The 24582-nt window shown below is 41.7% G+C and overlaps 1 protein-coding gene across 3 annotated transcripts in view; it reads left to right on the top strand.

The window, feature by feature from the left end:
* Nucleotides 1–4326, top strand: part of LOC147425169 (C2 and GRAM domain-containing protein At5g50170-like) — a 44776-nt gene extending 40450 nt beyond the window's left edge. For 2 of the 3 annotated variants that reach the window (XM_086500720.1, XM_086500718.1), the window contains 2 exons: nt 2538–2813; nt 3407–4326. In XM_086500720.1, the coding sequence (XP_086356846.1) occupies nt 2538–2813; nt 3407–3616 (486 nt within the window). In that variant the 3' untranslated portion in view covers nt 3617–4326. The remainder of the gene's footprint in view (nt 1–2537; nt 2814–3406) is intronic. The other variant, XM_086500719.1, reaches the window with a different exon arrangement.
* The last annotated feature ends 20256 nt before the right edge of the window (nt 4327–24582 follow it).

The raw sequence follows: 24582 nt of genomic DNA, 5'->3' as shown, positions 1-24582 counted from the left end.
TTGCTACCTGGAATTGTAATGGATCTACGCGTCTAGATGTGGGTGCTTTTGAGGAAAGTTTTAGTGGGAGAGATATCATCTTCTACTCTGAGACACATCAGGCACTTGGGCAGTCTATGCCTCACATTAGTGGATACAAATGGGAGACCGCATGTAGACTAGAGACACGATCAGAGCACAGAGGTCGGGGCTCAGGTGGAGTGGCAATGTTATTCAGGGAGTAGTTGCAATCATTGATACATATAGCTCGCAGGGATGAGCAAGCTAGGTATATGTGGGTGAGATTGAGAGCAAAGACAGACAGATATCTTTACATTGCTATTTGCTACTTTCCCCTGAGTACGTTAGTGTATGCACCACCCAAAGGAAAGTACCCCTTTTTTAAGGGTGGAGATGGGGTCAAAGCAGTATCGCGCAGGCGGGAGAGAAAAAGGATGGGGGGAGAGGTTGAGATTGTTTTTGTTTAAACTTGACTTCATTGTGTCCAACAGCAAGGCGGTTGTGCTTGGTTGGTTAGCGCGTAGAGCTAGTCCTTGGAAGGCTATGAGTTCGATTCTCACTGCTCAGACAGTTCAGCCTCCAGTTTTGCTGGTGCACAACTTACTAAAGGAGGAATCTCCAAAGATTTCACCCAATAAAATGCGAAACGAGCCAGTAGAGCTTAGTAGTAATAGCCATCAGTAGAAGGGACAAGTTGAGTGCTCAAAGTTTTTGCCTTCAATGGTTGAGTGATGAAATAGAAAAAAACGGTGCACCATCAAAACTGGAGGCTGAACTGTCTGAGAATCGAACTCGTAGCCTTCCAAGGACTAGCTCTGCGCGCTAACCAACCAAGCACGACCGCCTTGCTGTTGGACACAATAAAGTCAAGTTTAAACAAAAACAATCTCAGCCTCTCCCCCCAACCCACGAGATCCATGACCTCGTGCGTCGCCCTCCGGTCTTTGGAATGCTCTGAATAGCGCCCTCTGGAGTACGCAATATCAAACTGTTGAATGAAAGCGAGGGCCTTGTAGAATTGAGACATAAAACTGATATATCTCCTTATAAGATGGACAATATATACAAGAACCAAAATATCTCCTAGAGGATGAGGTGAATTGTATAGACTATTGTGGTTGGTATTCCAGGTAGGCACAAGGTCAGGCTATTGGTCTGGCTATCACTAGTCCATCTCCCGCCAAAGTGCTTGGTTGCATGCAACATTGTGGGTTGTTCGGTTGTGTGTTTCTTTCCCTTGTTTGTGGGTTTGGAAATTGTTGGGTGGTTGGGGTGGTCTTGGAGTGAGGAGGGTCTTTGTTTCCTGCAGTCTTGTTGTAAGAGACTTGGACACTCCAAATCGAAAATCTACCACAACATACGAGAGCAAACTAAAAGAAGTGAACAAAACTGAGAGAGAGAGACGATGCGTCATGGCGTAGTTCGGTCCCTTGAGAGATTGGCCCCAAATACTGGCGCCCCTTTCGGTATTTCTTATTATTATTGCTTCACAAAGTACAATGTCCGAGGATTCTCGTCTCAGCAATGCTTCCAAGCGTATCTGCCTGAAATTGAGGCCGAGGCACTTTATTTATAATCCATGGGCCTTCCAAAAGCATTGTACATGAAAAGCTTCAAGTCTAAAAGCATCTGGGTCCCAAAAGTTGGCGCTAGGGCAGCCAATGCAAATCGTGGGAATCCGTATAGGTGCCACGTCAGCAGACGGCACAAATCGTGGAACATCCGTACAAGAATGCCACGTCAGCATCTCCGCGCGATTTCGGGTCCTAGCTTTGTTTTTATCCTCTTGTGTTCCCTTAGGCCCTGTCAAAAAGGGTCCCATAAGTTGGTAGGTTGGAACAACTTATAAAGTCTTTGGTCTTTAATTTTGAGCCTCTCGGCTAGGCTCTGCAAGTTGGTAACACTTCTTCTGCATCTTTCAGTAGGGCTCTGACCCCTCTTTGTCCGGAGTCTTGCCTTTAGGTCATGCCACGTCATCACTTTGTGACACTTGTCATACAAGCTTCAAGATGTATATGCAAGAAAGGTTCTTTAGCTACTTGTCTTGCTATGTTGAAGATATTTATGCAAGTTCCAGTCTTGGCTCTTTCCTTTGGTTAGTTATATGGGTTCAAGGTGTCTGCATGGGCCATTTTATTAGTGTGGATGGTGCTCCAGCCTCTGTGTTGTCTTGGTGGTGTGCGTCAGTGGTAATGGTAGTTTTCCAAGAATGATCTCTTTGCAGTGTTGCACCGTTTCATGGCCATTGATTGTCCCAGAGTATTTGTGTGGTGTTGCTTTCAAATCATCAACCTCTTGGCTTCCTATTATGCCATATCTACATGTATATTTGTTCCTGTACTGATGAGTTGGTTTTTCCCCTCAGCTGTGTACTTCATGGAGGTTTTGAGGGCCTGTGGTTGTATCTTGTTATTTGGCTTTGTCCGTATTTTGTAATTGGCAGTACTGCCTTTTGTAATATCAGAGGGTCTAAGTCCTGTTTGAGAGAGAGAGAGAGAGAGAGAGAGAGAGAGAGAGAGAGAGAGTATATTTTGCAGGTAAGCTCCTTGGTTTTGATTTACGAAAGGGAGAAGTTGGATGAAAAGATAGCGGAAAAGACGGGACATTTAAATTACTTTCCAACACCTTGGGAATCTATGGCTGATGACAATGTGCAGCAGAGACGAGCGACATTTAAGCTGAGTAATCAGATCTCTTTGTTTGGAACCAATGTTACATGCATACAGCAGAAAACAAAGCAAGCAGATGGACATGCCGTGTTCCTAGATGAGGTCCTGACCTTACATGATGTGCCTTTTGGAGACAACTTCCAGGTCTCTCTCTCTCTCTCTCTCTCTCTCTCTCTCTCTCTCTCTCTCTCTCTCGCGCGCGCTCGTTCGTGTGTGGTAGAGGGGTTATCCCTGTTCCCTTTTGACAAGATTCGTCAGGTAGATCTTTAGGGTTTCTTGGGATTGTTACCTACGACGTTAAAATCCCCCCCCCCCCCCCCTTTTCCTTTCTCTCTCTCACATATATATGTATGTATACTTGTATATATGTATATCCTAGTATGGCCAGCCGCCTTTGGTGGCCTCTCTCTCTCTCTCTCTCTCTCTCTCCCCCCCTCTTTATCGCGTGCACAGGGGCTTCTCTCAGTTTTGGAGTTTAGCCTTCATGTCACAGATTTCGACACATGTGAAGGGCTACCCCTTCCGCCATATTATTATCTATGTATATATATATGCGTGTATATGTATATCTATATGTACATGTGTATATATACATATATACGTTATGTATGTGCATATGTATGTATCCATATAGAGCTTAGATTTGTGTGAAATTACTTTAAGGTGCTTGGGCAATAACTTCTAAGAAAGCTGTGCGCGTCAAAACTGCTTGTAAATGATTCTTCCATGACTTGCAGATCCAGGTGCGGAAAGAGATGGTAGATATCTCCACCTCTCCTCCGGCAAGCTCATGCAAGGTCTTCGTAGGTGTGGCATGGCATAAGAGCACTCTGTTTCAAAATCAGATAAGCAAAAATATCTTCGAAAGGTACACCAAACATCTAAAGGAGTTGGTAGCTGTGAGTGTGAAAGAACTTCTACAGCACAAAGATGAAGCACATGCATGAAGGCATTAGTTAGCAGCAATTAAGTTGTAGTACCAAAAGAGGCGGGACTGCTGCTGCAGGGAAATGGAACTGAGAGAGAGAGAGAGAGAGAGAGAGAGAGAGAGAGAGAGAGAGAGAGAGAGAAGAAGAAGAGAAGCTTTTAATGTCGTAGGAACGATCCCAAGAGACCTGTGAGATTCATCCACCCGACGAGGCAATGATGGGAGGGGCAGTGATAGAATAAAGGTGAAGGTTAGAATAGAGTATTGCTGTACATAATTGCTTCCCTATCAAAAACAGGGAGCTACAATCCAGGTTCATTAACTCGAAACTTCCGGCGGCATTAACCTCTACACGCTGGAAAGAGACGCTTCCGAGCAAAAAGTTTTCGGATTGCGCATCCTCCATGAGTCAGTAGATAGAATTTTGCCCTCAAGGACTTGATGGTCCAGTTAATTTGTTTCTCCCTTGCCATTTTATCCACGGGGCAAAACCGCTACTGTTTGTAGATCATGTATGTATCTTGACAGATCCATGAGGCTGGATCCATGTTTGATCTGTACATCTTTTGTGTATCAATTCTGGACTTCCTAATTCTTTTGTGCACGCCCCGTGCACTCTCAACTCCCGCTCCCTGTGCAGCCATGTCAATATGAACTTCAGGATTTTGCATTCGATAATGTTCCCCCCTTCTGACATTTTACAACAAAAAACTTGCAATTGTACATTTCTATAGTGTTCTTATCCGGGAGAGAGAGAGAGAGAGAGAGAGAGGGAGTTGTTAATGTGACATATGAGTGTCCCCTCTGGTTATTGAGGAAAGTGACCAAGGTACATATTAAAAGTTGAGAGTGCTACAAGAAAGTGAGCAAGGCAGAAATGAAAAGTTAAAAGTGCTACTAGAAAAATCTTCGAGGTGAGGGTGGTATAAAATTAGCAAAGCTTTTGCAATACAAAAGGGGTTTATAAAACAGAGTGGTTCCGTGGTTGCTTTTTGGTTTTGGATATACTAATAATATGGGCGGTACATACCAAGTCAGAATGCTACTCTTATGTGCTTTGACTCCATGTTAAATCAAAACATCTTCATTTCTTTGCAAGAACGAGTATACAACTATACTTAAAAACAAGAGGAGTTGGTTTAGCTTAGTTTGTGGATTGCCTCAATGCTTGAAAAAAACTTGGCAAACCTACATATGAGAAATACCAAAGGTAAATTGATAAAATTTGAAGCTAAATTTCTCTAGATTTTGAATGTTTTCACCCCTTCAAATTTAAAATTTAGAGGTAAATCTCAAATGTTGTAGATGGGATTGCACTAAACCTAGGTTTTATTCGAGCATTGATTAGCCACTCCAGGATAGTTGATAACAATAGAGATTTTATTTAAGATGACGGAAGACAATACTTGGACAATACGAGCTATAATATTCATGAACATAATGGACAAAGAAAGGCAAAATCGATGGAAACCCTTATGATAGTAATAAATATTAGATGATACCATAGTGACATGGATAACAATCGGTAGGCTTGTTGGCATCCTCAAGACATTCAAAACTAACAAGGCCATCTTGCATTGGCCTAAATTTTTGGCGTGCCATCGGGGGGGGGGGGGGGGGGGGGGGGGGGCCTTTCTATAGTCCTAGTTTTGCAAGACTCCAAATTGAGGTCATTGCTAAGAGGGGAAGGGCTACTCTCAACCACGAGGATGATGCAAAGTACCATTTCCGATTGATGGGAGTGTTTGTGCCCTCGAGTTGTTGTAGATCCCAATCTCAGGGGATTCACTATTACTTATGAGGGGATGTCAATTGTGAGCAACCTTGAAGCCAAAACTCCCCTATATACAGAACGACTCATACTGACCTAACCCCTATCTACAAAGATTGTATAACTTATGTAAAACCCTGCATAGAGGTTTTTGAGGATTTCCAAAAGCCCTTGTATCCTAACCTTATTATGTTGTTGTACAAAAAATAAGTAATCCCTTACTAAATTTTGCCAACAAATATACGTCACCTACTAGTCACAATTTAAAATCCCATTGCAAACATATATAAGCCTCAATGTATTGAAATTGCATATCCATAAATTGTTGCTCCTTCACTACTAACATAAAAAACGTTCTTTGGAAAAAAAATTGATACTCCCCTAAATAGAGAGCATATTTTCAACCCAAAAATGCCAGCAACCTACCCAATAGGTTTCCACATGGGATTTAAGACATTGTAAAACACATCCATACTTCACATATTAAAGTAGAAATAGATATAAATCTTAAAGTGCCTTTTTGAATTTAAAAATCAAAACAATCATAAAATAACATAGCATCAAGATACTTCATGGATATGTGCAATCAATATCCTTCATAGTACAAAACATTATCTTGTTCATCTCTTAAATAAATGCTTACAAAAGCTACAAAAGCTATAGGTCCAAATCCGCATTGAATGTTGTTATTTACTAATCTATCGATTATTAAAATCGTGATTATGAATGTCAATGAGGTATTTCAAAAAATAGAGAAGATAATTCACTACTCCTTGACAAATTTGACTGGAAATAAGTCTCATTGATATTCCAGATAAATGCATACAGCTCTCAAAATATACACAACCATGAGATAAAGCTAAAACTCGAGATAAATGCTTCTTCTTTTTTCCATGAGGTGAGGGGAACCTAGGCTTTAGAAGAATATATGATTTATGGAGACCAAACCAACCTAACTAACGCAGTGGTCAAAGCTTAAAACAAAAAAATAGAATGCATGAAGTAGTAAGCCCTAAATCTATAAGTAGACCAAACTTACTCATTGGTTCAAGCTTGATTATTTCTCCTTATAAAGACTCAATGCACATAAGTGGCAAAAACAAAGAAGTAGAATGCATTAAGCAATTGAATCAATAATTTTTACTTTGAATGTTATGACTTTACAACTTGCAACCAGCAGACACATATACTGATTGCATTTTAGCAATAAGCATTGTTAAGTAAGAAGACTTTTAACTCTTATGGAGGAACTACATCTAGATAGGAAGGTTGGCATCCATCAAGAATACCATACTTCTTAAAGATGAGGCATGTATGAAAGAATCAACTTGTTAGGAAGACCCTGAAAGATCCATGAGCTACATACTATAAGGTAAAAAGAGCATTTAAGCTACTCCATGCCTAATAGATATTGCCACAAGAATCGCCAATAAAGTGAGCAATATGGTCTAGAGTCACTACAAGTTGTGCTAACCCGCTTGCTGCTTTGAACATGCTATTGGCCTACCAATCCACTTGTCCTTAAGAACACACTTAATGTGCTTTTGATCACTCAAAAAATTTGGATCTTCAAGGAGCATCCTATGTTGAACTTGAGACATTTCCTACCTAACAAAATGCATGGGCAATGTGCAAGTAACAATGGCTACTAGTGAGAAGCTACATGTACAACACAAAACAAGGTGAGGGATCACGAGGGCCTGCCAATGGAAGGATTACTTGTTGGCTTTCTGGAAGAATTCTTAGAGGATAGTTTAGTCGGTCATACTATCAATGTTGTGCTGATCGAGACTTATTTTAAATGTTATTTGTTCTGAAGTATATCAAATAGATCTTTTTATTTCATGTTTCAGTCCGCATCCTCAAATGGCTTTTCTTGAGGTCTATTCTTTTAGAATGCTAAAGTGAAGCTTCACCTTGCGTATGTTTGTGTGTGTGTGTGTGTGTGTGTGGGTGCATCTATAAAAATTTAGTAGCAAAAATAAAAAAATGAGTGGACGAGCATAGTTGCAGCAGTAGACTCGCACACACAGATGACTCTAAGGTTTTTAGGGAAAAGTTTGGATGTCCCCTGAATGCATCCTCATTGAAGGGTGGAGTGGTCTGGGGCCCCACAACATGGGGGTATTGGAATGTGTTTTTGGAGTTTAGTGGAAGCAATAAGTAAATAATGGAGTGATCTAACCAAAATGAGAAGCTAGTGCCTGTTGTTATGTTAGTGAAGGAATTTGTAGTCCAAATGTGGTCCAGAGTTGAATTGTAGATTGTTGTGTTGTGGGTTATATGTTGTGTCATGTTGTGTGTGGAGAGAAGGTTAGAAATAACAAAGTATTCAAGGGTTTGGTATTTAGTGTCGATGAAGTCATCGAGTAAAATAATAGGGGTGTGTTGGAGGCGAGGTGCGAGGAGTGTGGTCAATGTTTGCAGGAGCAAGGGAAGTGGAGTTGAGGGTCTGCGGTATAATAATATGAGGATTATTGGTGGACCATGTGGTGTACTGAGGAGTGCTTTAATACATTCTATTTGATCCGTGAAAATGATATTGTGGTGTTGTAGATGTATGTTTTTGTTTGATGTGGAGAGGGATACTCCCATGGGGCCAGTTGTTTGAGTGTGTGTGTAATCGGGGATGGCCATTGTGTTAGCATGTTGTAGCTTTGTTTCTTGGAGACATAGAATGTGGGAAGCCATTAAGTTATTATCATGAATAAAGTTGTTGTAGTGTTTGTTAAGGGAGACAACGTTAAGAGATTGTATTATCAAGTGATTGTCGGGCAAAGAGTGGAGGTCAAGTTGTGAATGTTGCCAAGTGGCATGTTTTTTGAGGCGGTGTAGCTCATCTAGAACTATTTGGTCTACTTTAATATGGATGGGAGTTAATTCTTTTAGGAGGTAAAGGTTGTTGGGGTCTCTTATGCGGGAGAGGGCAGTGTACACAAGACCGTGACTTCGAATACTGGTTGGATCCAAAAGCCAAGGTGTCTAGTGTTAAGCCTTGTGCACGGTGTATGGTCCTAGCAGCTGCATGTTGAATAGGGAATTGTGTTCTAGTAATTTAGGAAGTTTTTTCCTATTTGAAAGTCAAGTGTTATTTTATGGATTGGTGTCCATTGTCTATCTATTGATGTAATGTATAGTTGTTGGTTTTCATATCTAGTTTTTTGGCCTACTTTATGGTTTGAAAGTGATTCCAAATGGTTTGTGTCGTGGAGTTTTGTGTCACTGCTTTGAATATATCGTCGGCTCCATTGACTAGTCCATCTAGAATGTCGATGTTTCCAGCACAAAGTTCTACAATTAGGCCCGGTTTTAAGTGAAGTTTTTTGTGAAGACCTGCTGTCAATTTTGGATATATCGGTATTTGAATAGTTTTGCTGCAATTTTTTGCCTTTGTGTCTTGTGCTTCAATAAATAGTGGTGTGCCTATGGTAGTGTTGAAAATATGTTGGTTGTGTAGGTCTTTATCTTTGTTCGCATAATAAAGGTGGGAGACCATGGCTGGATGAGGTACTGTGCGCATTTAATGTGTATTGAGGTACTAAATGTCTTCGTTGGTGTGTTTCGAAACGCGTATCTTGTTGAGTATGTCGATGAATGTCTTGTTAGTTTGTCTCATGGTGGTTGTTAACTCATAGCACTTTATGCGGTCATACCAGAAAGAGGGTGAGATAGCTTCGAGCAACTGAGTTTTTCTAGAGAAAATCCAGGAGTTGCGTACAGGACTCGCCTGGCAAAGATCGCTGCATAAGACAACATCTACATCACCGAATGGAAGGTCGTAGTTGTTTTTTATTGCATGCAGGCAAGAGTCTGCCATAGTGAAGATGTTGGTTCCAATCAAGGAGACTTCATAAAAAACGGCTAGCTGTAGGTCTCGATAAAGTAGCTGTAGCTCATTTAGCCTCTCAGGTGATAGGGAAGTGTTAGATGATGCGAGCAGTGGCAAGTGGAGGGCCGAGTGAATAGTGGTCCACCAATGTTGAAAGCAGCCTTGCCTGTGTATGCCATTAGCAAAGCTTTTGTTGTTGTTGGGCTGGAATGTGATCTGTGGTTATAGAAACGTAGAAGTTTTTGGACAATCAAAAAGAGGGTGAAAGTTTTTCATGTGCCTGCGCCTCCAGTCATGAAAATCTGGATTGGTTCTGTGGAAAATATACGTTTTTTTAGCATAATATCATCGAATATTAGCCTTTGTTGGGTGTTAAGCAGTAGAATGCTCTTGTAATAGATATCGTTTGGCTGTAGCAGTATTTTTATGGTTGGTATAGTGTGTGTATGCAGTTGGTGGTGTTGGATATTTAGGTCTTGTGTGATGTCAACACGAATATGGGAGAAAATATTAGATAGTGTTGTAGATGTTGAAGGTGAACTGGTGCTTAATGAGTTGGTGTTAAGGTTGTCTTTCAATGGTTTTGTTATATTTAGATTCATTTGTGTCAATGATAGGTTTATTTTGATTGTAGACATCTTTCCATGCGAGTCCATCTGTTAGATGTTGAGTTTTATTATTTATCCATGGTAGAAATAGAAGACATTGTTCTCTATAATAATTATCTGGATTCTTTGCTGCATTATATTTGACATATCGTATAATTTTTGGTTTGGTACGTTTTTTGTATGTGTTGCTTGTTGTATTGTATGTGGAGGCAAATTTTGCCAATGATATGGCATTGAGCTGGGCAGGACGTTTACAGTATTTATGTATGCTTGTCTCGTAAAAGATTTCTGTGCTAATCGGGTCTATGTTTTGCAGTAGGTGTTTCGCTTGAGAAGCATTGTTTTCTCGTGGGGAGGGTTTGTGTTTATGAACATAAATTCTCGAGTTGTGCTGTAGAGAGGTAGGGAAAGTGCAATATATACTGCTTGTTGTCAGCTTATTTGTTGTGTGTTTAGTATTGTGTTTCCTATTTTTCAAAGTCTATCAAATGTAGTTGCATTGATTTCAATGCAAGAGTCAAATTGTTCTTTGATTGCTTTGATGAGTGTGTTATCAAATTTTGTTATGTATGAGGTGCAATAGGTAGCTGCTCCGTGTGCATTTAAAATGCATTGTATATCTGAATTCGCATCCCATAGCTTTGAATGGTTGGATTGAAATTATTTGTATAAATATCTTTGATATTTCTTTTCAACAAAAGTGTTGGGCATGAGATTGTGGATGATATAGCTTTGATGTAATCCTCAAATCGAAGGTCCATAGATAGGAGCCACTGTTCGAATGTAATATTTGCTTTATAATCTAGCAGTAGTAGATTATCTTTGATTTGTTTGTGTTTCTTTCTTTTGTAATGGATATTGTTATGTGGAGAACGGCAGGGTTCTAAAATCATAGTGAAAGGCATCAGGTAGCGAGGAAAGTCGAAGCGGCATCCCTTGTGTTTTCTGAAGCAAGGCTTCCTATGCTTGTGTGTTTGAACTTCTTGTAAATCTATAGGAAGAAGCATGGAGTCAGTTGTTATGTCTTATCAATGAAATCCACAACATCTTCGTCGGGATCTTTTCCATAGATAAGAGCATTTTCTATCCATAGTAGCCCATGATCATGCTGGCTATCTCGGCTCTGAAACTCGGTTACAAAAAAGTAATCTTTGAGTTTTCCTAATATGGTTATATCCTTGATTAGCAATTTTTTCATCCCGTTAAACCGGTTCAAGTAAAAACGGGCTGTTGTTACAGGGTCGGCTCGGACCAAATCTCATATCTTCTGTTTGTGTGCTTGCACGCATGATGGGGTTGAGCTTAGCAAGTGCTCTAATCAAAGGATTCCAACGTTTCTCAACCGTAGAAAATGTGATGAATAATGTTGGTGGTTCAAGTTGTCTAATCATAGAGAAGGCGTTTTTTTAAATTGTTTCCTTGTAGTCAAGAGATGTTCGCAATGCCTCAAAGTCACGATATCCAAGTTGGAAAGACAAGACCTTCTCAATGTTAGTATCTCCAATAACTTGTGCGGCCACTAATGTATTGTGGTTTAGCTTGCCTTTGCACATACGGATCCAAATGGATCCCATGATTTTTTGAGTCATTACTTTGACTGTTTTGAAAAAAAGATTCTCTAAATTTAGTGAGAACCTTCTATCACTGTGCATAAACTCCCATTGAGCCACATGTTGATATTTATGCTTAGCAAGTGTATGGTATTTACGGGGCTGACCATAGAAAATAGTAGGGAAACTAAGTTCTTCATAGTATTCATCTTTGAAAATACTCAAAGGACTATTTCCCTCGGCAGGAGCTACAAAGAAGATTTTGTCGTTGTGATCCACTACTTGTTGTGATGACTCAATTCCATGGAGCATGACATCTGTAGCTAGATCATCTTTTTTTGATGGTTGATTATTGTCGGCAAGATCATCAGGCAAAGGACAATGAAGACTATGGAAATGGCTTAGCCACTCGTTGTTTAGAGTAATTTGTTTGTTCTTGTATAAAGTTGTTTGCAATAGTTGAGCAGTAGCTTTCATTGTAAGCAATGGCCGAACAACCCCGGACAGGTAGCAATGATTGTACTATAGACGACGCTTGATACCCACTAGTATTGAGGGTTCATCATGAATAAACCTTGGCAATATTTGTTGTGTTTTCCCCAAGGATGCCAAAACATTAACAATGCTACCTAGCAACCCAAATTGACCATCGTATGTAAGCTCCCTAATTTTGGCGAAAGGTAGCCTAGGACTTACAAGGTGGCTTTCTAAATGATTTAGCTTCTCTACTGTAGCCAAGAGGAGGTTAAATCCTGTGGAATTCAATTGGGTGAGCAGTGCACCATGTTCTTGCCTTTTCCGTCCGCATGAAGTGCAAACATAGTTTTCGTGTATCTCATTGTTTCTAGACCTCCCAAGTGCCGACCTACGCCCTTTTCGAGCTAACTGCAAAAAAAACCTTAAACGTCCACATTTATAACATCGATATATAGGAACATCGTTCACTGTTTCTATGTACTGTTGTATAGCTTTTTTTGGTGGGGAGGCTTGTTCAATGTTTATGTTGAAGGGAGCTGTGGATTGTTTTTTTCTTTAAAGTTTTAATTTTTGCTATTATTGCACCTATTTCTTGGATGGTTCTATCACCTAAGCAAGCAAATTGCCTCGCGATGGAGACAGGGAGTTCATTCGGTTGCTCGAGAATCAAAGCTTTTAATGATTCCGTCTCATTTTTATCCCAGGTATGAGGCTTGCGTTTATGTGAGCATCGGTTCTCCCCCAAGTAAAAAAATAGGTAACCACTTCTATCGACAATGATGATTTTGTGCAATGTCATTGGATCGGCTCCACTATTGAATGTTGTGTTTTTGGGTGAAGTTATTGGCACGCCGTAAATATGGACATCACATGAAATACTAAATCTAAAGGAGAACACATGGATAATATCAAGCGCAATACCAATAGATGATGTATGGCTATTTAATACTTGGTTCAAAATGGAGGAATCATGTCTACTGGAAGCCAAATGCGCTAGAGAAGGTGTGATCATTGGCGTTTTCTCCAATGATACTCTCACTGCGTCTATCATGATGTTAGTGATTTTTTGTAATGACGAGCGCGACTTTATTATTTTATTGAGCACAAGAAAAATATTATTATTCCGTGGGTGATTAGCAAGAAAAGCACTATCAATATCATTTTGAATGAGTTGTTCAAAAGATGCATTATTTTTGGTTGAGGAACCCATGTACGTGCAGTTCCCCCCCCCCCCCCCCCCCCCCCTTGGGTTATGGGGTGGAAGGAAGACAAGTAAATGGAACACTCACACACACACACACACACACACACACACAGATGGGAATTTACAAGATGAGAAATGGATGAAAGCAATATAATACAAAGAGTGTTTTTCTGCGTGGAGGTGATGGAGCTTCAATGTTGTAGAGGAGCGCTACTTTGTCTCTTCGACAAAAGATGTGATGAGGCCTAACTTGTTGACGGTGAATTTGCCAGTTCGGATAAGGGAGGCTAGTAGCTCACGTGCATCCAACACATCATAAGCATATAAGTCAACAAAGTTTTTGTCAAGGTGCAATACTTTGTCGACTATGTCACCCGCTAAGGAAACATCAATTGAGGAAGCTTTGTTGGCCAAAATCTTTCCTTCAAGCTTAGGCACCAAAACAATAGTTGTAGATTTTGAACAAATAGAGCAAAAGTCTGCCTCTTGTTGGTGATGAATCTTAGTAGATTTGCATTGACTGCAAAAATGTTCCACCAAAATTGAGTTCACATTCACAAAGTGCAGTGTGCCAGTCACCTATGTATAGGTACTTGACGAGTTAGAGCTTTCTTGAGTTATTATGGGAAAAAAGGAAAAGCAAGATCAATACTTCTTGATTGTGACCAACATCAAGAATATGGGCCTTATATGCTTCCTCCAAACGATACTTGAGACGAGAACTTTTGACATGTGCTAAGATAGTAATATCCAAGACGACTGAGAGTGTATTGCTCCGACCTGTGAAGGAACCTATGTTTCATGCAACAAACATAGGATGCACATCGGTCTCAAGAGCACGAAATATAGCGTGGTAATCGTCTTTGCGTGCATTGACGAAGCTAAGCTGTGATGGCAAGAGAGGAAAAATATTAGAAAGCTGCAAATCTATAGAAGGTAAGTAAGCTGTATAGTGGCACGATCCTCAACTATAGAAGGGCGAAGGTAAGTAAGCTGTACAGTGGCACGATCCTCAGTTGCTGGGCCATCTGCAACAACAAGATCACCTTGGGAAAGATAAGCTTTTGAAGTGCTAGCATGGCCCTGTATAACAACAAAAGCTATAATTCCAAAGTGTGTACGGGTGCCTTGCGCATGCAAGGGTTGTGCCTCATCCAAAAATTCACGCACTTTGCTCTCTGGGTAGAAACTACGGCTGACTTTGTTACCATATACATGTGGTAGTGATGTGTGTGAACACACTAGGACCACCGGGGCATTTTTTTCCTCTTTAGGAGGTTTTTTCCCCCGAGCATTGTATATATGCCCATCACTCTAGGGCTATCTATCTTTCCATCGCACACTAAGTAACACACTCTCTATTGTGTGTCTTGAGCTTCCTTCGTCTTCTCCAAGCTGTGTGCGTTTCTCTGCAACCCTAATTCCAACAATCGATATCAGAGCAGGTTACGTCCTCCCGAGCTTAGTCGCTAGCCGCTCCAGCACACGCCTGCTCACTTTCTCTGATTTCAGTGAGCTTTGGCACTGAGCTGCTCCAACACACGCCTGCTCGCTTTCTCCGATTTCTGATTCGGGCTCATTTCGGCCTCCGTTTCCACTATAGGCAGGTTTGCACATGCAATTTCGTCATTTTGTGTAGAATTTCTGTCAATGCCGTTTTCTGCAGGCAAGAAAGCTTCGTGGTGCTTCTGTGTGCTATCAAAGTTGAGCTAAAGTCCCTCAACCTAGCCCCTGAGTGTATGGATCAGCTTCAGCCAAATATCACAAATAGTCTCTATCTCGATGGGACAAGATGAGCCTCAAAGGACGAGCCTTGAATATGAGAAAGAAGTGGGTCCGCCAGATGAACCAAAGTGTTAGTCCACAAATGAGCTCCCAACAGCTCTCTCTATCACTGCATCACTCCTAGCAGGTGAGCTCTGTGGTAGGCTGAAGTGTAGGCCAACCCCCTTGAATCACTATCATCCTGTTGATGGAAGCCATCTGAAATTGGACAGTTGGGCCCTTGAGTGTGGACCAGGTGCAACACCCCAAGTGTACTGATAGGCTATGGAAATTGCTAGCGTCAACAAAAGAATCTAAAGCCAAACCTGCTCGGACATGGGGCAATCCCACAGAGAGTGACGCTGAGTCTCCAATGGGTGGGCATAGGTTGCACATGTTGCCTTCTCAAAATCAAGAAGGAGTATCACAAGATCCTCTCCTTGGAGAAGTGAGAGGGTAGACACCTCCCAAAAGGTGAAGATGTTGTCAAGGATAGTGTGATCCTTGACAAAACATGTTTGGGTCTCATGTAAAATTCTCTCAAGTAGCGGCTGAATTCTCAAACTTAGAGCCTTTACTAAGATTTTGTAGGTTGGGTTGAGAACGGTGATGGACTGCCACTATCAAATCTCACATAATAGGTGCCTTATAGTCTTCTACAGTTCGTGCTATATAGCACATGTTGTTCCCGCTCCTTTTCTCCTACTTTCGGACAGTTTTCACATCAAGTGCATCATTTACCATGGCTGATAACAACAACACAGATGTGTTCAAGATGTTTGCTGCTGAGGACAATTACCTATGTGGGCTTATATGATGCAACACGTTCTTGTGTCAAAGGGCATCTAGAATATTGTGCAGGGCATTGATGTCGTCCTGGTTCTGAGGATGTTGCAGGTCTTGCTGCAAGGATTGCAGCTATTAGAGTTGTTTTGCCTACAGCAGAACAAGATCGTTGGGATGTAAAGGATGCGCAGGCACATGCATTGATTGCGTTGTCTGTGAAGCGCACCATTGTTCCTCACATCCGTTCAGCAAAATCTGCAAAACAGTCTTGGGATATTCTAGCATGTCTTTATGCAAGTCGCAATGAGGCTAAAATTGCTTTGCTGCGTAATGAGCTGGAGTCGAAGATTATGCATGAGGAAGGTGATATGGACTCTTTCCTTGCTGGTGTCAAGGATATCAATGAGCAACTTATTTCTGCAGGTGAAATCATTTCAAACAGTTCCCTTGTGCACTATTCTTGATGCCTTACCAGACTTTTGCTAGTACTTGGAGACTTATGACCCAAGGAAATCCAGAAGTTGTCAAGTTTGATGCATTATGCACATTGCTATTGCAAGAGTCACTTTCCAGGAAAAACAGGACTAGATAGCGTGCAGTTGAACAGGCTTTTATTGCTTCTCAAAGAAAGGGTGGTAACAACAATGTAGCCACTTCTTATGGTTCTGCTGCGAGTGGAAAAACTTCTGTTCCCAATGCTTCTGCTGGCAGCACTTCGTCTGGAAATTCTGGTGATAAGGGCAAAAAGAAGATGTGTTGCCATTATTGTAAATCTAATGATCACTTGTGTTACCATATACATGTGGTAGTGATGTGTGTGAACACACTAGGACCGTCGGGGCATGTTTTCCCTCTTTAGGAGGTTTTTCCCCCCGAGCATTGTATATATGCCCATCACTCTAGGGCTATCTATCTTTCCATTGCACACTAAGTAACACACTCTCTATTGTGTTCCTTGAGCTTCCTTTGTCTTCTCCAAGCTGTGTGCGTTTCTCTGCAACCCTAATTCCAACAATTTGTATCAGAGCAGGTTACGTCCTCCCGGGCTTAGTCGCCAGCTGCTCCAGCACACGCCTGCTCACTTTCTCCAATTTCAGTGAGCTTTGGCAAGCGTTCGCAGGTCGACAAAAATTTCGGGCTCATTTCGGCCTCCGTTTTCACTACAGGCAAGGCTGCACAGGCAATTTCGTCATTTTGTGCATAATTTCTGTCAGTGCCAATTTCTACATAACAGGTGCCTTACAGTCTTCTACGGTTTGTGCTATATAGCACGTGTTGTTCCCACTCCGTTTCTCCTATTTTCGGGCAGTTTTCACATCAGGTGCAACATTTACCATGGCTGACAACAACACAGATGTGTTCAAGATGTTTGCTGCTGAGGACAGGTTGGATGTGTTCAAGATGTTTGCTGCTGAGGACAGGTTGGATGGGGACAATTACCCTATGTGGGCTTATATGATGCAACACGTTGTTGTGTCAAAGGGCGTTTGGAATATTGTGCAGGGCATTGATGTACGTCCTGGTTCTGAGGATGTAGGCGATGTTGAGGATGTTGCAAGTCTTGCTGCTATTAGAGTTGTTTTGCCTACGGCAGAACAAGCTTGTTGGGATGTAAAGGATGTGCAGGCTCATGCATTGATTGTGTTGTCTGTGAAGCACACCATTGTTCCTCACATCCGTTCAGTAAAATCTGCAAAACAGGCTTGGGATAGTTTGGTTGGTCTTTATGCAAGTCGCAATGAGGCTAATATTGCTTTGCTGCATAAAGAGCTGGAGTCGAAGATTATGCATGAGGAAGATGATATGGAAACTTTCCTTGCTAGTGTCAAGGATATCAATGAGCAGCTTATTTTTGTAGGTGAAGTCATTTCAGACAGTTCCCTTGTGTAGACTGTTCTTGATGCCTTACCAAATTCTTACCAGACTTTTGCTAGTACTTGGAGACTTATGACCCAAGGAAATCCAGAAGTTGTCAAGTTTGATGCATTATGCACATTGCTGTTGCAAGTGTCACTTTTCAGAAAAAATAGGACTAGCCAACGTGCAGTTGAACAGGCTTTTATTGCTTCTCAAAGAAAGGGTGGTAACAGCAATGCAGCCACTTCTTATGGTTCTGCTGCGAGTTGCAAAACTTCTGTTCCCAATGCTTCTGCTGGCAGCACTTTGTCTGGAAATTCTGTGATAAGGGCAAAAAGAAGATGCGTTGCCATTATTGTAAAGCTAATGATCACTTGATCAAGTCGTGTCCTATGTTGAAGGCCAAAGAGGCTAAGAAGAAAGAGGGTGGTTCCACTGCAAATGTTGGTTCCACTACAAATGCAGCCATTGTTGAGTCTTCTATGAAAGGAGATTGTGTTGTTGATGTTGATGCAGAATGGGCTTTTAGCGCAGAGTGCACTTACAATCTTGTTGTCCATGATGCATGCTTGTCAGTTGCTGCAGATTTACATGTGTGGTATTTTGATAGTGGTGCTACAAAGCACATTACCTCACATCGTGAATTGTTTACCTCTCTAGAGTCTGTCCCTCATGGGAATTCAGTCACTTGTGCCAACAATGCCTCTTATCCAGTTCAGGGAGTTGGAAAGATTGTGCTTAGTGTTGCAAATGACAGTTCTTTCACACTTGTTGATGCACTTTATGTACCTGGGATCAATAACAATTTCTTGTCTCTATCCGCACTTGCTAGACTTGGACTTATAGTCAAATTTGTGGATGATAGATGTACAATTCATGATCTCAGTTTTGGTGATGAAATCGTTGCATCTGGCCTTTTGTGGTGTGGGCTATGCAAGCTCACTTTGTATGACAAGTGTGGACAAAATTTTGCAAATGCTGTTGCAGATTCAAGGGCTATTTTAGATGCAAAACTTTGGCATGCACGTTTTTGTCATCTGAATTTTCCCAGTTTGCTGTGTTTGTAAAAATCTGATATGGTTGCTTCTTTGCCGCCTCTTGAAGCACCTGTCAAACATGTTTGTGAAGGCTGTATTTTGGGTAAGATGCAGCGTTCTAAGTTTCCAAAGGATGGTTCAGTTTGGGCCACATGCAGGTTGCAGCTTGTGCATAGTGATGTTTGTGGGCCCATGCAAACTCCGTCCTTGGGCAATTACCTTTACTTCGTGACTTTCATTGATGATTACTCCAGGCATGCATGGGTATTTCCGCTTAAAGCGAAGTCCGACGTTTTTATGTGCTTCAAACAATTTCTGGCTATGGCTGAAAATGTCTTGAAATGTACTATGGGCACCCTCCGTTCCGACCGAGGGTATATGTCTCATGAATTTAATGCATTTCTGGCTAGTCGTGGGATAAAACACCAATGTACAGTGCCTTATACACCTCAATAAAATAGTGTTGCTGAGAGGAAAAATAGGTCACTGACGAAAATGGAACGATGTATGGTCAAAACTCAAGCTTTGCCGCATTCTTTTTGGCTTGAGGCCATCATGTGTGCCACTTATGTACTTAACAGGTGTCCTACGAAAGCTTTGCAGTCTATTACTCCATATGAAGCATGGCATGATAGAAAGCCTTCTATTGATCACATGCGTGTTTTTGGCTGTTTCGCATATGCTTTGGTGCCACAAACACAGCGCAGAAAATTGGATGATAAGGCTGTCAAATGTATTTTTGTTGGTTATAGTGCTGAAAGAAAAGGTTACATGTTATATCATCCGCAAACAAAGCGTATTCTAGTTTCACGGGATGTAGTGTTTGTGGAAGATTCTGTTCAGCCCTTGCTGTCATGTACTAGAGACAGTAATGTAAGCTCACAGGACATTTATGACACTTTTTTGCCTCTTTTCAGTGGTGGAAATACGAATGTAATTTCCAATGAGGCAAATGTATAGCCTATGGGGGTTTCTGAAAATGTTACAGATCAGCCTATTACTGATGCAGATGTACATGATGTACTTGATGAGGAAAGGGCTCAAAATGAGCAAGCTAGAGGTATGCCAAAATGGATGGTGCACACTTTGCGTGATACTAAATTGGATGCATCTTTCTCTAGTCGTACTCGTTCAGGCTCTCGCCATGCATCTTATGCATCAAATTGTTATGCTTTGGCTGTGTCTAGCTTACATGATGTTGAGGAGCCTCTGTCTTTTGATGAAGCATAGAATTCAAAAAATTGAATGGCTGCCATGCAATGAGAATATGATGCACTTATAGAAAATGACACATGGACTTTATGTGATTTGCCTCCTCCCAAAAACGCCATTGGTACGAAGTGGGTTTACAACTTGAAACACAAGCCGGATGGTGAGATTGATCGTCATAAGGCTCGAATTGTTGCAAAGGGTTATGCACAACAAAAAGGCATAGATTATGAAGAGACTTTTGCTCCTACTTGTCGTATGACTACTGTGCGTTTTTTATGTGCATTGGCAGCTCATTTTGGTTGGGATGTACATCAGTCAGACATTGTTACTGCTTTTTTGAATGGTGACATATTTGAGGAAGTTTATGTAACGCAGCCTCGCGGTTTTGTCATAAAAGGACAAGAGGACAAAACGTGCAGATGTAAGAAGGCTTTGTATGGGTTGAAGCAATCTCCTAGTGCTTGGTATGAGAAAGCTGACACTCATTTGGTTAAACGAGGCTTTCGTAACAGTCCAACAGAAATCACATTATATGTAAAGCGTGAGGGTGATGTACTTCTCATTGTTGTTCTTTATGTCGATGATTTGCTGATCATCGGACCAAATGAGAGACATATTGCTGAATTTAAGGCTGATTTGAATGCTACTTTCAAGATGAAAGATTTGGGGCTGTTGCATCATTACTTGGGTATACAATTTAAGCAATGTGATGGTGGTATTGCCTTGTGTCAGAAAAGTTACAAAGAGACATTGCTATGTACGTTTGGACTTGAGGATTGCAAACCTATTGCCACTCCCATGGAAACAGGTTTGAATTTGACTCTACATGATGCTGGCGATCCTGCTAATGTCAATCTTCACCAAATTGCTGTTGGATGCCCCATTTATGTATGCAACATGAGGTCAGATATTCAGTTTGCAGTCTCACAGGTTAGCAGATTTATGCATAGCCCAGGGTCTAAGCATTGGCAGGCTGTCAAGAGGATTTTCCGCTACCTTAGTGGCACTTTACATCTTGGCTTGTTTTATCCCAAGGGGGGATCATTGCCGCCAAACTGACATGCTTTTTCGGACTCAGATTGGGCTGGGTGTTTTGACACGCGAGTGTCCACAAGTGGTTTCTGTTTCATGCTTGGCAGTTCATGTATATCATGGTTGAGCAAGAACCAACCTACTGTGGCCACTTCGAGTTGTGAGGCTGAGTACAGGGCAGTCTTCACAGCTACGGTTGATTGTGTATGGCTCAGACGCCTTATGGTTAATTTGGGTGTTGGACAGGACACTGCCAACACTATCTACACAGACAGTCAGAGCGCATTGGCAGTTACAAGGAACCTAGTTTTTCATGCTCGCACAAAGCACATTGAGGTGCATTACCACTATGTCAGGGAGAGGCTCTCAACAGGAGAGATCGGCTTGGCTTATGTGCCAACACAGGACAACCTTGCAGATCTTTTCACAAAGGCATTGTCTTTAAAGAAGCTTGAAGCTTTCCGCAAAGCTTTGGGCTTACTCCCCTTTGTGGACTGATCATGTCCTTAGGGCATGGCACTTCCCTTTACTCGTGTGCCAGCTCTCGTTCACCGAATTACTCCAGGGGGGATTTGTTACCATATACATGTGGTAGTGATGTGTGTGAACACACTAGGACCGCCGGGGCATTTTGTCCCTCTTTAGGAGGTTTTCTCCCCCGTGCATTGTATATACGCCCATCACTCTAGGGCTATCTATCTTTCCATTGCACACTAAGTAACACACTCTCTATTGTGTTCCTTGAGCTTCCTTCGTCTTCTCCAAGCTATGAGCTTGTCTCTGCAACCCTAATTCCAACAACTTGATCAAGTCTTGTCCTAAGTTGAAGGCCAAAGAGGCTAAGAAGAAAGAGGGTGGTTCCACTACAAATGCAGCCATTGTTGAGTCTTTTGTGAAAGGAGACTGTGTTGCTGATGTTGATGTAGAATGGGCTTTTAGCGCAGAGTGCACTTACAATCCTGCTGTCCATGATGCATGCTTGTCAGTTGCTGCAGACTCACATGTGTGGTATTTTGACAGTGGTGCTACAAAGCACATTACCTCACATCGCAAGGTAGGATCCGTATGTACGTACGGATCCGTACAGGATCCGTACGTACGTACGTCCGTACAATATGGTACGGTACCGTACGGTTCTGTACTGTACCCAAAAAAAAAATTCCCTTTCACGTTTTCGGATTTAATTTCGCCTCTGTTTTGGGGGTTTGGCCGCCTGGTTATTGAGACAGAGTGAGTTTGGGCGCCTGTTTATTGCAGACAGAGCTCTGCAAACTCACCTGCAGAGCAACCTTGTGCACAGTAAATGTAAGTGCTCGTCCTCGCGAGTCTCTCCCATCTCCCTCGCGCATACCTTGTGTGTTTCTCACGATAGCATCAATGTTTTTGTTCACCAATCTGTAGGTACACCATGCCTCGCAAACCCAACCCAGTCTGGAGCGCACACACCACTGTCATTGCGGTGGTAAATACAGGAGGGCAAGCAGGATCAGGAACACGTACTTGGGCCTGCAAATATTGTGGAAAACAGAAGACAAGTACAGTGACGCGTGTGCTGAGGCACCTTATTGGCATCGGCACTACTGGCCAGTGCGGAGGTGCAAGCTTATTCCGCCAGCGATAAAGGATGCTTTGAGGTTGGAGCACTTCCCGGGAGGGGGTCTTCCCTCGTCCAAGGGTAAGAAAGCAAATCAGGCAACACAGGATGCCTTGCACGATGCATTGTTTACAGATTTGTCAGATACAGGGACACAGCAAGAAAAGGACACTAGCAGGAAAAGGGCTCGTTGTTCTCAAGATGTAGATGAGGATACAGATCAAGAGACACACGTGTATACACAGTCTGCTTTGCCTTCATGTGTCCATGCACAGTCTTGGGTAAAAGAGCGGCAAAAGATTGCAGAGATAGAGATTGCTCGCACTCTCATAGAGTGCAACATTGCATTTAATGTCTTGCGGACAGAGCAATGGAAGCGAATGGTTCATCTTGGTATTTTGATGAGATTACGGTCTACCATCTATGATTCTGTGTCATTTCAGTACTTTATGAATTGTATTGCCTCTCAAGTTTCAAGTCTCGTTTGTCGAATACTATACAGTGTGCAAATCATGATGAATATGAAGTTCTCTGTAGTCTGAAGTTTGAAGTTTGTTGAAGTATATTTGAGAGAGAACTTAAGCTTTGAATTGTATTTGTTTGTGAATATTGAATGTCGAGAAAGTGGTCATGACTCGCCTTGGATTGTCTATTTATGACAGCCTTGGATAGTAGAATAGTGAGCTAATATCCTAGAAGTGATACTTATGAATTTATTATCAAGTACAGACCGTATTGTAGGTTTTTGACGTTTTCAAAAAAAACCTTACAAATTTTACGTACCTTACCACTCAATCCGTTCGGTACTACGTACAGTACGTACCGAACACGTACCGTACCTTACGTACCTTTCCACCTTGTCACATCGTGAATTGTTTACCTCTCTCGAGTCTGTCCCTCATGGGAATTCAATCACTTGTGCCAACAATGCCTCTTATCCGGTTCAGGGAGTTGGAACGATTGTGCTTATTGCTGCAAATGGTAGTTCTTTCACACTTGTTGTTGCACTTTATGTACCTGGGATCAATAAGAATCTCTTGTCTGTATCCGCTCGGACTTGTAGTCAAATTTTTGGATGACAGATGTACAGTTCATGATCTCCGTTTTGGTGATGAAATTGTTGCATCTGGCCTTTTGTGCCGTGGGCTGTACAAGCTCACTTTGTATGAAAAGTGTGGACAAAATTTTGCAAATGTTGTTGCAGATTCAAGGGCTATTTCATATGCAAAACTTTAGCATGCACGTTTTGGTCATCTGAATTTTGCCAGTTTGCTTCGTTTGCAGAAATCTGATATGCTTGCTTCTTTGCCGCCTCTTGAAGCACCTGTCAAACATGTTTTTGAAGGCTGTATTTTGGGTAAGATGCAACGTTCTAAGTTTCCAAAGGACGGTTCAGTTCGGGCCACATGCAGGTTGCAGCTTGTGCATAGTGATGTTTGTGGGCCCATGCAAACTCCATCCTTGGGAAATTACCTTTACTTCGTGACTTTCATTGATGATTACTCCAGGCATGCATGGGTATTTCCGCTTAAAGCGATGTCCGAAGTTTTTATGTGCTTCAAACAATTTTTGGCTATGGCTGAAAATGTCTCGAAATGTACTATGGGCACCCTCCGTTCCAATCGAGGGGGGGATTATATGTCTCATGAGTTTAATGCATTTCTGGCTAGTCATGGGATAAAACACCAATGTACAGTGCCTTATACACCTCAGCAAAATGGTGTTGCTGAGAGGAAAAACAAGTCACTGACGGAAATGGCACGATGTATGGTCAAAACTCAAGCTTTGCCGCATTCTTTTTGGCTTGAGGCCATCATGTGTGCCACTTATGTACTGAACAGGTGTCCTACAAAAGCTTTGCAGTCTATTACTCCTTATGAAGCATGGCATGATAGAAAGCCTTCTATTGAGCACATGCGTGTTTTTGGCTGTTTGGCATACGCTTTGGTGCCACAAACAGAGCAAAGAAAATTGGATGATAAGGCTGTCAAATGTATTTTTGTTGGTTATAGTGCAGAAAGCAAAGGTTACAGGTTGTATCATCCGCAAAAAAAATGTATTATGGTTTCACGGGATGTAGTGTTTGTGGAAGATTCTATTCAGCCCTTGCTGTCATGTACTAGAGACAGTAATGTAAGCTCACAGGACATTTATGACACTTTTTTGCCTCTTTTCAGTGGTGGAAATACGAATGTAATTTCCAATGAGGCAAATGTATAGCCTATGGGGGTTTCTGAAAATGTTACAGATCAGCCTATTACTGA

The sequence above is a fragment of the Adiantum capillus-veneris genome, chromosome 25, assembly GCF_014529385.1.
Source record: "Adiantum capillus-veneris isolate H3 chromosome 25, ASM1452938v2, whole genome shotgun sequence".
NCBI lineage: Eukaryota > Viridiplantae > Streptophyta > Polypodiopsida > Polypodiales > Pteridaceae > Adiantum > Adiantum capillus-veneris.
Note: the sequence above shows the minus strand (reverse complement) of the source record. Positions and strands in the feature narration are given on the sequence as shown.